This window comes from Ascaphus truei, chromosome 4, assembly GCF_040206685.1.
Source record: "Ascaphus truei isolate aAscTru1 chromosome 4, aAscTru1.hap1, whole genome shotgun sequence".
NCBI lineage: Eukaryota > Metazoa > Chordata > Amphibia > Anura > Ascaphidae > Ascaphus > Ascaphus truei.
Window position 1 is genome coordinate 104,739,151 of NC_134486.1, and position 13,434 is coordinate 104,752,584.

At 51.0% G+C, this 13,434-nt stretch overlaps 1 protein-coding gene across 11 annotated transcripts in view; it reads right to left on the minus strand.

Moving 5' to 3' along the window:
- Positions 1-13,434, minus strand: part of NINL (ninein like) — a 171,541-nt gene that overhangs the window by 121,343 nt on the left and 36,764 nt on the right. For all 11 annotated transcript variants that reach the window (XM_075596324.1, XM_075596322.1, XM_075596320.1 and 8 more), the window contains exon 2: positions 203-408. In XM_075596324.1, coding sequence (XP_075452439.1) covers positions 203-385 — 183 coding nt within the window. In that variant the 5' untranslated portion in view covers positions 386-408. The remainder of the gene's footprint in view (positions 1-202; positions 409-13,434) is intronic.

Sequence of the window (13,434 nt, forward strand, 5' to 3'; positions counted from 1 at the left end):
TACTGACACATTCACCATAAGTAAAAACTGATCATGCAAAAAAAATAAAAAATAATCAGAGTTGGTTTTGCTGCTTTAGATGTCTGAAATCTCATTAGCAACTGAATCGTTATTTTGAGTAGTATGACTTTTACGGTTTGTCGTGTCCTGCTGTGCGAGTGTGACTTGGTTTGCTTCTTTGATACAGATGGCAATGTCTTACCCTGGCAAAGTGGTCACTTCCCAGCAGGGTTTGCAGGAGCAGGGACAGCTGTTCCTCCAGGTGTAGCTTGTGACAGAGATCCGTCAGCTCCTCTTTGTCCAGATACCCGGTTCCTGTTGTGTCACAGCTGTTGAAAACGTCTTGGAGCTGGGACACATATCTGTTCTCCTCTTCCTTGTCCATCCCATAGCAAAACTGCAGCCGACCTGTAATACCCAAACATACGGCAAAAATAAGCAACCACGTTCACAAAACGGCTATTATCACGGGGAGTCACTTGTCAAGGGAGAGAACATGGATCTTCTCAAATCTAGATGACCCAGTGCCAGGTCCCTATGGCATTGGGTAGTCACGGTCTCGTCTTGCACCTCCACCAACTCCCCACAAACAGGACTGTAAACTTTTCATATATAGTTTACAGGTACCATAAATCCACGAACAATGGATACCATTTCAGCCCTACTTAAAAGTGAAGCAAAACAAGCAATTCATGTAAATATGTCTGGTTATAGTTACATAGATATCTACCTATATCCACACAAACACACACATGCAGTCTTGCCTGACACATACCGGACTTGCAAAACATACACCCTTGCTTCAAGGGGTTAAAAAGATTGGTTTGTGTAGGCAATTATATGGGGAACATGTCCGTGTTGAGACTCATTTTTGCTTTGAAAATCAACATTGACAGTATATTAGGCTTCTTGGAACATGCCCAAACGAGCAAAACAAGTGACAAAAAGGCAGGTGAGAAATGCAATAGTGTGTGCACCTAGCAACCAGTTAATTACTTTTGTACTAAAAGCAGCTGGAGTCGCAATGTACTAATCTTCCCCATTTGGCACACACCGCTATTCAAGACCGGATAATGCCAAATAATAAAGAAACATGAACACTAGTGCTGCTAATTGTCTGGACTTCGATCACGTCGTTTTTTTTATTACGTTGATTAATAAAACCGGCTCCATCTACGAAACTTGTCTTTAATGGGGCAGTCCCATGGCAATAGCATATTTATTAAGTTTAAATGTATGTTATTTACAACCGCGGTTAAGATGAATATTCTCCCTAGACTTTTGTACTATTTTCAGACATTACCGGTAGCTGTCCCGCACTCAACTATAAAAGAAATTCAGAATTGAATTATGCAGTTTATCTGGAAACACAAACAACCGAGGATAGCTTCGTCAATTATGTCGGATGCCAAGGAAGGAGGTGGTGTAGCTGTTCCAAATATTCGGGTGGACCTGGAGAGCTCGCTAAAAACTCCGATTGGACTGTCCTCTTTGTTGTGGCCTAGTTCTGGGACGGGATCCGGGAGACAACCGGAACCGACAGTAATTGGATTAACATTGAAAATTTGGCAGACGGCAAAAAAGAAATATAAGGTTGTGTCGTCCCCATCTAGACTCGCGCCCTTGTTCGGTAACCCAGGGTTTTCAGGATCAGGGTATTGAAATTTGGAGAGATAGAGGAATTCTAGAGGCAGGAGATTTAATAGAAAAGGACAAACTAATGTATTTTGAGGAACTGATGAGAAAGTATGGTCTGCACCAAAATGTAGCTATTTAGGTATATGAAGGTCTGGCATTTTGTGTGTCAGGGCCTCCATAATGAGGAATTTCCTAGATATACACGATTTGAAGATTTATGTAAAACTAAAAAATACCAAAGAGGTTTGATATCTTTGTACCAGAGGCTAACCCTTAAAAAAGATACCCCAAACCATAAAATATGTGGACCAGTGGGCTCTGGACTTCTAGACCGAAATAACAAAGGGAGGACTGGGAAGATATTTGAGACAATGCGCGTAAAACCTCTATATGTACGGTAACAAAATAGAATATATAAAAAATTTGTTGCTCTGGTACTTTACCCCCAAAGGTTTAAAACAGATGTTCCCGGGGACCTCGGATAGATGCTGGAGGGGTTGTGGACAATTAGGAGATTTGGCACATATATGGTGGAATTGCCCAGTAATGCAGGTGTATTGGAAGACCGTTTTGAAACTAATAAAGGATGTCGCTGATGTAAAAAATACCGTCTATCCTAGCTAAACCTATGGAAGAAGTGAATCATTATGCACAAAAATGAATTCTACATATTCTAACAGCAGCTAGATACGCTGTAGCTGCTGCGTGGAAGAAGACACTCCTTGCCCTCCAGAAGAGAGGTCATTAGAAGGATTAATGATATTCAATTAATGGAAAAACTTACCTCTTTTCTGAACCACTCCGCTAGGAAGTATGAGAGGGTCTGGGAGCAATGGGATGTTGGATAGGGGTGCGCACCCGGAGGGAAAGAGGATATGGGACTGCTGGTCGAAAAATATGGCGTTTACACAGGTTGTATGATATGCAATGTGACGGTTGTGGTTTGTAAGAAATCCGATACCAAATGGTTGTCTCCCCCTCCCCCCCTCTTTTATTTTTTGTATCCTTCCCTTCCCCATTAATGTGTGAAAATTAATAAAAATATAAAAGTTTAAAAAAAATGTATGTTTTATTGACTACCTTTTATAATATATACATATATAGACACACACACACCCAGTATTTCTAAATTTTTGGGGCTATCCGTGACTGAATTCTTTAAAAGGTTTTATGATCTCCACCTACTCTCAGAGTTTGCCTCTAAATTTATAAGTAAATGGTTATTTGAAACTGCTCCCCATTTTCTGTGGTTGGAAAGCAATTACGTTGCCATCATTAAACAGGTAAAAGTGTTACAATAGGTGTCCTCAATTTCAAAGGATGTAAAGAAAAGAAAAAATACAATATCTTAAAAGCAGGGGTGCGCAACCGGGGGGCGCGGCCCTCATGGGGTGGTAGGGATTTTTTTTTGGGGGGGGAGGCGCGGGCAATTGCAGAGGCCCAGCGCTCTTCCCCGAGGCATTTAAATTAAATGCCTGGGGACCGCGCGAGGCCTCTGCAACCTCAACTTACTGGGATTCAGCCGGCTTCTGGACACGTCGCCATGGCAACGCGGCGTCAAATGACGCCGCGGGGTCATGTGGCATGATGTCCTTTGACGCTGGTTCACAGGAAAGGGGGAGGGGGGTGCAAGCACTGGGGCTGGCAGGCAGGGGGGGGGGGTGCAGCGCAGAAACTTTGCGCACCTGTCTTAAAGGATGCAAAGAAGTCCACTTAAAAGGCAGATTACATCTTGCACAGCACATGGGAATGCTCCTTTCCCGAATACATGAACCATCAGTGCTATGAACGTGGAAAAACCTCTCAAAAAGAGAAAGAAGCGCCGCACAGCATAAAGAATGGATGAAGGCTGATGTGGGAAGATAAAAATTAGCTTTATTTGCACAAGGTGCAAGCGAGTCCCCTGCCAGGCCGAAACGCGTCAAGAGGACTCGCTTGCACCTTGTGCAAATAAAGCTAATTTTTATCTTCCCATATCAGCCTTCATCCATTCTTTATGCTGTGCGGCGCTTCTTTCTCTTTTTGAGAGGTTTTTCCATTGCTGCATCAAGCGTCTGCACGCTTAGTCACTGCTGGCTTGCTGTTTACTCACCGGGTCTGCCGTGACGTCATCCGGAAGCACCGTTCATGCCGCCGGTCAGGTGACCGCCCTCCGCATCCGCGGGTAATGGGTTGGCGGTGAAGAGTGAAGATCACGAGACGGAGACAGCCTGGCTTCTGTCAGGAGAAGCAGGCGTACAAACTACACCGGAAAGACCCGCACAGGCTTGACAAACAAGCACAAGGATTTACACGTGAGTTTCCCGTGTCCCAACCTCATGGTGCTCATGGTGAGCCGGTTGGGGGGAATGACTATATGTTATACCTTACTACATTTAGGTTGTTTATAGCCTGGGTCTTTAAGACTTATTTCATCATCTTTCACCAGCAGGACTATGCTATATTCTGAGCGCCTGGAGGGTTAATCAGATGATTCACCCGTTTGTATAGTGCTATGAACGTGCCAGTTGTTCAGCATCCGAACCGCGACATACACAAAATGGAACTCAATTGCGAGAACGTAGGTAGTTGATGAAGTGAGATGGCACTTGAAGGTTCGGAAAATCCCACCTTTCTATTGACAGATACGTAGCACAGGGGTGTGCAAACTGGGGGGCACACAAGATGTTTCAGGGGGTGGAGGGGGCGCGGGTGCAGAGGTGCCGCGCTCTTCCCCAAGGCATTAAAATTAAATGTCGGGGGACTGTACGAGGCCTCTGCAACACAACTTACCGAGATTCAGAGGCTTGGTTGATGTGTTGTCATGGCGTCATTTGACGCCGGCAAAAAAAGGTTAGGGGGGCGACGAGCACTTGGGGGAGCAGGCAGGGGGCGCAGCACCAAACGTTTGCACACCCTTGACGTAGCAGGCAACATTGCACCCGTTATTGGGTGCCAAAAAAAATGTGGTACCATGAGCACGAGACTTGCACACAAATTCAATAAAGCCACGGTTTTGCCAACTAATGGAGCATTTATGCGTGTTACCATGCCCACGGCCGCCATCAAGGGGAGGGGAGGGTGGTGGAGCGCCTGAACAGCAGCCCTGGGCCCAATGGATAAATGTGGCCTGCCCCTTCCTCTCCTGGGCCCCGTACAAGTGGATGGCTGGAGCCTAACCATGCAAGAACATTTGCTACATCTGACCTACACTTCAACGTCCTTTCCACAGAGCAAGGAATCTGTCAACATTACTGCCAGAGAGGCAAGTCATTCATTACAAGGCAGAGCAATGTGCTTTGGTTCCCTTTTGGCAGCCAAATGGTTATTTGAAAGAGGCTCCCTCCCTGTTTTTAAGAGTATAAATACAGAATAAACCTTTTTCAAAATGAGATCCAAATAGCTTTGTTCCATTTCTAGCCGGCCAATGGTCTCTTAAAAATGTGGTGCATCACCAGAACTTGTTATTAATACTTCAAACAAGGCCATATTTACTAAACGGTGCTAAGATGGTGGTGCTAAGCCACAAGTCACCTTATGACTTAATTAAATGAAGTTACTAAATATGGCATGCAAGCCTGATGAACAGACCTCACTTTATAAATCTAGACTCTAGAGCAGGGGTGCGCAAACTTCTTGCGCCGCGCCCCCCCCTGCCTGCTCTGCTGGTTGATCGCGCCCCACCTTCAACGAAGCGTCAAAGGAAGCAGCGGGGTCACGTGACCCGTGGCAACATTTGACATCACGTCTCCATGTTAACGGGCGTCATTTGATACCGTGTTGTCATGGAGACACATGGACAGGAAGCTGGTGAGCACATTTACAGAGGCCTTGCGCTTTTAGCGCGGGACCTCTGTAACCGCCGCGCCCCCCCCCAATAAAGTCTTGTCCCCCACCCAGATTACGCACCGCTGATCTAGAGCAGCGTTTCCCAAATGGTGGGTCGCGACCCGGCACCGGGCCACGGCACCAAAATTGCCGGGTCGCAGCGAGGCTGGCCGCGCGGTGTCTCCCGTCCCCCCTGCTCAATTTTAAAAAAATGGCGGCGATTTCCCCCTGCGATCCCGCGCGCTTGCGCAGGGCAAGCAGGGCCTGCTCCCTTCCTCCCCCCCGCTCCCAACGTGGGACGGAGGAGGAAGTACCAGCTCCTCTGCGGCCCGCACATTACGTGGGACGGAGGGGGAAGTTCAAGCTCCTACTGCGGCCTGCTTCCCCCCGCAGCCAGCTTCCCGAGCTCACCTCCCGTGGCATCCCCTCCCGAGCCCACCTCCCGTGCCCCCAAGCCCACCTCCCGTCCCCCCAAGCCCACCTCCCGTCCTGGGCAGCAGGGGATATCGGGGGCAGCAGGGGAAAGCGTCCGGCGGCAAGGTAAGTCACCCCACCCAGTCACTGCCTCCCACCCAAGTGCACCTGGCCCCCTCCCACCCAAGTGCCCCTGGCCCCCTCCCTCCCTCCCACCCAAGTGCCCCTGGTCCCCTCCCACCCACCCAAGTGCCCCTGGTCCCCTCCCTCCCACCCACCCACCCAAGTGCCCCTGGTCCCCACCCTCCCACCCTCCCAAGTGCCCCTCCCTCCCTCCCACCCTCCCAAGTGCCCCTCCCTCCCTCCCACCCACCCAAGTGCCCCTCCCTCCCACCCACCCAAGTGCCCCTCCCTCCCTCCCTCCCACCCACCCAAGTGCCCCTGGCCCCCTCCCTCCCACCCAAGTGCCCCTGGCCCCCTCCCACCCACGTGCCCCTGGCCCCCTCCCACCCACCCACCCAAGTGCCCCTGGCCCCCTCCCACCCACCCAAGTGCCCCCGGTCCCCTCCCACCCACCCAAGTGCCCCATGTCCCCTCCCACCCACCCAAGTGCCCCTGGTCCCCTCCCACCCACCCAAGTGCCCCTGGTCCCCTCCCTCCCACCCACCCATGTGCCCCTGGTCCCCTCCCTCCCAACCACCCAAGTGCCCCTGGTCCCCTCCCTCCCACGCTCCCTCCCATCCAAGTGCCCCTGGTCCCCTCCCTCCCACCCACCCAAGTGCCCCTGGTCCCCTCCCTCCCACCCACCCAAGTGCCCCTGGTCCCCTCCCAAAGTGCCCCTGGTCCCCTCCCTCCCACCTACCCAAGTGCCCCTGGTCACCTCCCTCCCTCCCACCCAAGTGCCCCTGGTCCCCTCCCACCCACCCAAATGCCCCTGGTTCCCTCCCTCCCACCCACCCAAGTGCCCCTCCCTCCCACCCACCCAAGTGCCCCTCCCTCCCACCCACCCAAGTGCCCCTGGCCCCCTCCCTCCCACCCAATTGCCCCTGGCCCCTTCCCTCCCTCCCACCCAAGTGCCCCTGGCCCCCTCTCCAGTCACTCACATCCGTCGTTGCCTGTAATTCACTGTTTGTGTCTGTGTGGGTATAGGGGAGAGCGAGTGTGTGGGTATAGGGGAGAGCGAGTGTGTGTGTGTGTGTATTTGTATCAGTGTGTGTGTGTGTATCAGTGTGTGTGTGTACCAGTGTGTGTGTGTATCTGTGTGGTTGCGTGTGTGTGTGTATCTGTGTGGTTGCGTGTGTGTCAGTGGCTGTGTGTGTGTGTCAGTGGCTGTGTGTGTGTGTCAGTGGCTGTGTGTGTGTGTCAGTGGCTGTGTGTGTGTGTCAGTGGCTGCGTGTGTGTGTCAGTGGCTGCGTGTGTGTGTCAGTGGCTGCGTGTGTGTGTATCAGAGGCTGTGTGTATGTATCAGTGTGTGTGTCAGTGGCTGCGTGTGTCAGTGGCTGCGTGTCTGTCAGTGGCTGTGTGTGTGTGTATCAGTGGCTGTGTCTGTGCAGGCCCTATAGGCCAGTATAGGCGATAACATTTTTAGTGGGTCACGAAGGAGAAGTTCAAAAATAACCGGGTCACGGAAAAAAAAAGTTTGGGAAACCCTGATCTAGAGGATGCCAAATCCACCAATGCCACACGACAGATGAACCAGTCAATAAGTTATGCAAAGGGTTAATGTCTGCAGAATTATCCAAATCCTGCTTTCCTGTAGGAACCTTCTGTCAGCTCATTTTGTACCAATGCTGTTAAAAAGTCCCTGCATTTTTTTTTTCTCTTCAATATTTGACCTTTTCCTTCCTTCCTGACGCTTTGCAGATTTGTACTTTTTTTCCAGGGGTATGTTGTGAAGAAGTGGGATTTTCTTTTCCCCCCGAATTGCTATTTTAACTGCTATGTCCCAACGCCTGCGCCAGCAGATTCCTCCTCCTCCTGAGCACGGCCCGCTCCTGACATAACCTACTAGAAGGAAACCACAAACTAAATTAAATACCAAGCTCTTTCACGTCTCCAAGTGGGGGTTGGGAGGCTGGGTTTAAGTATATCTGTCTTTATCCTTATCCACCGCCTCAATTGTCTATTACAAAACACACACACACAAAAAAAAAAAATGACACACACACACGTCCAAAAAAGAGCTTGCAATCTATGGAGCATTTACTAAAGATGGGGTGGCCAACGCCAGTCCTCAAGGGCCATCAACAGGTCAGGTTTTAAAGATATCCCTGCTTTAGCACAGGTGGCTCAATCAGTGTTTCAGTCAATGTCTGAGCCACCTGTGCTGAAGCAGGCATATCCTTGAAACCTGACCTGTTGGTGGCCCTTGAGGACTGGAGACAGCCTTGTACTAAAGTAATCCCGGGTTTCACGCATAGAATCGCGTGCCTCTGTTTTAATGCTAAAATTACCCAAAACGGAAGGAACACGACACTTCTAAAAACCAAAAAAAAAAAATGTTAAATTACAAATATTCTGTGTTTATGATCAGCCAAGACTAAAATAACTAGAGGAATTCTACTGTTGACATCGACTGTGCCAACAGACATAAAAGAAATGGAAAACTAGACGTTCATTCCCTCCCCAAACTCACACAGGTCCTTAGAAACAAAGAGACAAAACAAAACCGGTATACAGTATTTAAATTAAGTAGGCAAGTATATGTTAGTGTACTTATCTACCTAATGTACGGTATATATCTGTAAATACCAAACACTTGACTTACCTTTTTTAATTGTTGCGATCTTAATTTTTACCCCGCCTAGTTATACAGTGGTGAGAAAAAGTTTGTGAACCCCAATGATAATTAAAGAAATGCCATAGTTTTTCCAGGATAACCGTCGGGAATCAAAACCAGTCTTTTCTTAAATATCCAGTAGGGTTTATATTAACCAATTTCATGTCTTTTGAAACAAAATAATACATGAATTGGACAAACAATGAGTAATTGAGAGTCGGGGTATGTGCAAAAGTAAGTGAAACCCTGGTTTTATCAGCTACATTAAAAGGGGATAATTAGAATTAGGTGTTTAAATAATTCGCTAGATATTCAGGTGCGAATTTGGGAGGCCCCACCCTATATAAAAAAAAAAAAAATCAGAAAATCAGAGTTTGGTATTCACCATACAGCGAGTAGAAACACGTCATGCCATGATCAAAAGAAATCTCTCAGGATCTCAGAAAAGCCGTTACAAAACCATCTCTAAGGATTTGGGGATCCACCAATCCATTGTCAGACAGATAGCCTACAAATGGAGAAAGTTCTAGACCACAGTCACTCTACCAAGGAGCGGTTGTCCTAACAAAATCTCTCCCAGAACAAACCGGCAAATCATCCAGAAAAGCCACTCTCGCCTTGGCTAAGGGTAGGGTGACCAAGTGTCCCGTTTTTTTCTCCATTGTCCCGTTTTCTGTGTCGGCGCTGTGCGAGTCGGCGGCGAGGAGGAGGATGCGGCGGCAGCAGCAGCGGGTATTTTGAGAATGCCCAGGGGTTGGGCTTCTTTAGTTAAACATGCTGGGCCGCAGGGAATTGGATGGGATGCCGGGGGCGGGGCTCTAGAATGCCGGGCCGCAGGGGATTGGATGGGATGCCGGGGGCGGGGCTCTAGAATGCCGGGTCGCAGGGGATTGGATGGGATGCCGGGGGCGGGGCTCTAGAATGCCGGGCCGCAGGGGATTGGATGGGATGCCGGGGGCGGGGCTCTAGAATGCCGGGTCGCAGGGGATTGGATGGGATGCCGGGGGCGGGGCTCTAGAATGCCGGGTCGCAGGGGATTGGATGAGATGCCGGGGCGGGGCTTTGTCAAAAAAGCAGTCGCAGGGGCGGCCACGTGGCCTCCCGCTCTCCCTTGCCTTCCCTCTCCCGGCACTCTGGCTCCACGGCCTTTCCTCCCCCGGCACTCTGGCTCCACGGCCTTCCCTCTCCCGGCACTCTGGCTCCACGGCCTTCCCTCTCCCGGCACTCTGGCTCCACGGCCTTCCCTCTCCCGGCACTCTGGCTCCACGGCCTTCCCTCTCCCGGCACTCTGGCTCCACGGCCTTCCCTCTCCCGGCACTCCGCTGTCCCTTTGGCTCCCCGGCCCTCCCTACAGCTCCCCGGTCCTCCCTACAGCTCCCCGGTCCTCCCTACAGCTCCCCGGTCCTCCCTACAGCTCCCCGGTTCTCCCTACAGCTCCCCGGTCCTCCCTCTGGCTCCCTGCTCTCCCTCAGGCACCCGCTCCCAGACTCTCCCCCCAAGGCATCTCGGCTTTCCCTCCCCCTGACACCCCGGCTCGCTCCCCCCACCCCAGAGCCCTTCCCCCCCCCCCACCCCGCGCTCTCTCCCCCCCCCCAAGAGCCCGCTCTCCCCCCCCCCCCCAAGAGCCCGCTCTCCCCCCCCCCCCCCAAGAGCCCGCTCTCCCCCCCCCCCCCAAGAGCCCGCTCACAGCCGCTTGCTAGTGAGCGCGTGCCGCCTCCGCTGAATCAGCCGCCTCCGCCGAACCTGCAGCAGTCTGAGGTAGGATATGGGGGGAGATGGCAGATGCAGGGGTGGGGGGAGAGGGCTGGAAGATGCAGGGGTGGGGGGAGAGGGCTGGAAGATGCAGGGGTGGGGGGAGAGGGCTGGAAGATGCAGGGGTGGGGGGAGAGGGCTGGAAGATGCAGGGGTGGGGGGGAGAGAGCTGGAAGATGCAGGGGTGGGGGGAGAGGGCTGGAAGATGCAGGGGTGGGGGGAGAGGGCTGGAAGATGCAGGGGTGGGGGGAGAGAGCTGGAAGATGCAGGGGTGGGGGGGAGAGAGCTGGAAGATGCAGGGGTGGGGGGGAGAGAGCTGGAAGATGCAGGGGTGGGGGGAGAGGGCTGGAAGATGCAGGGGTGGGGGGAGAGGGCTGGAAGATGCAGGGGTGGGGGGAGAGAGCTGGAAGATGCAGGGGTGGGGGGGAGAGAGCTGGAAGATGCAGGGGTGGGGGGGAGAGAGCTGGAAGATGCAGGGGTGGGGTAGAGAGAGCTGGAAGATGCAGGGGTGGGGTAGAGAGAGCTGGAAGATGCAGGGGTGGGGGGAGAGAGAGCTGGAAGATGCAGGGGTGGGGGAAGAGAGCTGGAAGATGCAGGGGTGGGGGAAGAGAGCTGGAAGATGCAGGGGTGGGGGGAGAGAGCTGGAAGATGCAGGGGTGGGGGAAGAGAGCTGGAAGATGCAGGGGTGGGGGGAGAGAGCTGGAAGATGCAGGGGTGGGGGGAGAGAGCTGGAAGATGCAGGGGTGGTGGGAGAGAGCTGGAAGATGCAGGGGGGGGGGGGGTAGAGACCAGTGCGGCACAATTTTTTAAAATATTTATGGGGGGGTGGAAGTCTTTTAAAAATGTATTGGGGCGGCGGGGGTCTTTTAAAAATGTATTGGCGGGGTCGGGTATTTTTATTATGTATTGCGGGGTGGGGTTTTTTGGTATGTATTTTGTGGGGGGATTGAGTGAGCAGAGTGGGGTAATTGATGGAAGGTAGGGGTGAGTGAGAGGAGAGAGGGGGAGTGAGGAAAAGAGAGAGTAAGACAGGGGAGATAAATACATGCGAGGCGGAAGGGGGGAAGAGTGAGTGAGACGGAGGGGAGAGAGAAATTCATGGGTAGAGGGTGGAAAATAAAGGGGGCTCGTGAGGTGTGAAATTAACCTAAGGCCTCGGACATGGTGATAAGAAGAGCGCTGAGCAGCGCTGACGCTCATGCTCTCCTGCTCAGGAGCTTTTTTGTGTCCTTGCATGAGCGTCAGCGTGCGCGCTTGTGAGCCGGGTGGGAGTCGGGGCTAGCGCGCCGGCGTCATGGCGCCGACGTCACGGACTGGCATTGGCTTTTGGCAGTCACGTGACCGGTCCTGCGCTTCCCTCAGCGGGAAAACGTAAATTTGTCTGTCGGCTGCACTTCCACACGCCTGCAGAAGCGCCGTCTAAAGCCGTGTTGATAGGGATAATGTTTCCCCTCAGCGCGGTTCAGCACGGTTCAGCACGGTCGTTTTGACCATGGCCCCCCCGCCGGGCACGCGTGCCACAGTGAAGACTGGGGACTCAGCCTTATGGTGATGAGGCATCACGTGATGCCTCATTGTCATAGCAACATGTCACCGCCTGACGTTAGTGTCTTGTTGTCATGGCAACGGGGGGCGTGACGTGATGTACATTGTTTTATAAATAATTTTTTTTAAGTGTCCCGGTTTTTCATTTTGAAAATCTGGTCACCCTAGCAAAGGGGAGTGTTCATTATTCAACGATCAGAAAAAGACTGAATAAGAATGGTGTTCATGGAAGGATAGCCAGGAGGAAACCCCTCCCTATAAAGAACATTGATGTCCGTCTGAAGTTCACCAAAGAGCACTTAGATGACCCACAAGACTTCTGGAACAATGTTCAAACAACGAACAATGAGTCAAAGGTAGAACTTTTTGGCCTCAATGAGAAACGTTATGTTTGGTGAAAACTAAACACTGCGTTCGAACAGAAGAACCTCATCCCAACCTTCAAGTATCGTGGTGGGAGTGTGATGGTTTGGGGCTGCTTTGCTGCCTAAGGAACTGGACGACTTGCCACCATTGACACAACCATGAATTCTGCATTGTATCAGAAGATTCTAGAGGAGAATGTCAGGCCACCCATCCGTGAGCTGAAGAAAAAAGTGGCCATGCAGCAAAACAATGATCCTAAACATACAAGAAGATCTACAGATGAATGGCATAGTCAATGTACGGACCTAAACCAGATCGACAATGTCGTGGCAGGACCTTAAGTGAGCTGTCCATGCAAGGAAGCCCTCAAATGTCACTGAGTTGAAGCAGTTCTATAAGGAGGAATGGGCCACAATTCCTCAAAACCAATGTGAGAGACTGACCAGCAGATACAGGAAACACTTAGTTGAAGTCATTGACACTCAAAGGGGCGCCACCAGGTACTGAATCTAAAGGTTCACATAATTCCACACATGAATATTGAATGTTGAATAATTTGTGGATAAATAAATGTTGAATAAGTATCATCTCTTTGGGTCATTTGGTTGATCAGGTTATCTTGATCTATTTATTATTAGGACTTCGCTTAAGATCTAACAACATTACAGGTTTGAAATATGTAAAAATCCTAAACAGGTTCACAAAGATTTCTCGCCACTGTATTATTCATCAGGGGTGGCCAGCTCCGGTCCTCATGGGCCACCAACGGGTCCAGTTTTAAGACTACCCCTGCTTCAGCACAGGTGGCTCAGTCATTGACTGGCCCTTGAGGACTGGCACTGGCCACCCATTCTATGCATGATAGCCGTTTGGATGAACACACAGACCTTTTGTGGAGCATTTTTTTTGAGCTTGCAAATAAAGGTTTGCCACGACATTTACACAGTCACCGCGCTGGAAACACGGTCACTGTTATGTGATTTCTATTTAACTGCTTTGACTGAAACAACAGAGCAGAAATGTGGTTTAAATTAAACGCTTTGTAATTATTGTTGTGCTAATATTGCACTCCCAAAACTGTGTACTGAGTACAGTAAGAAATCTTCCTGCAAATTAAACCATTTATTGGCTTG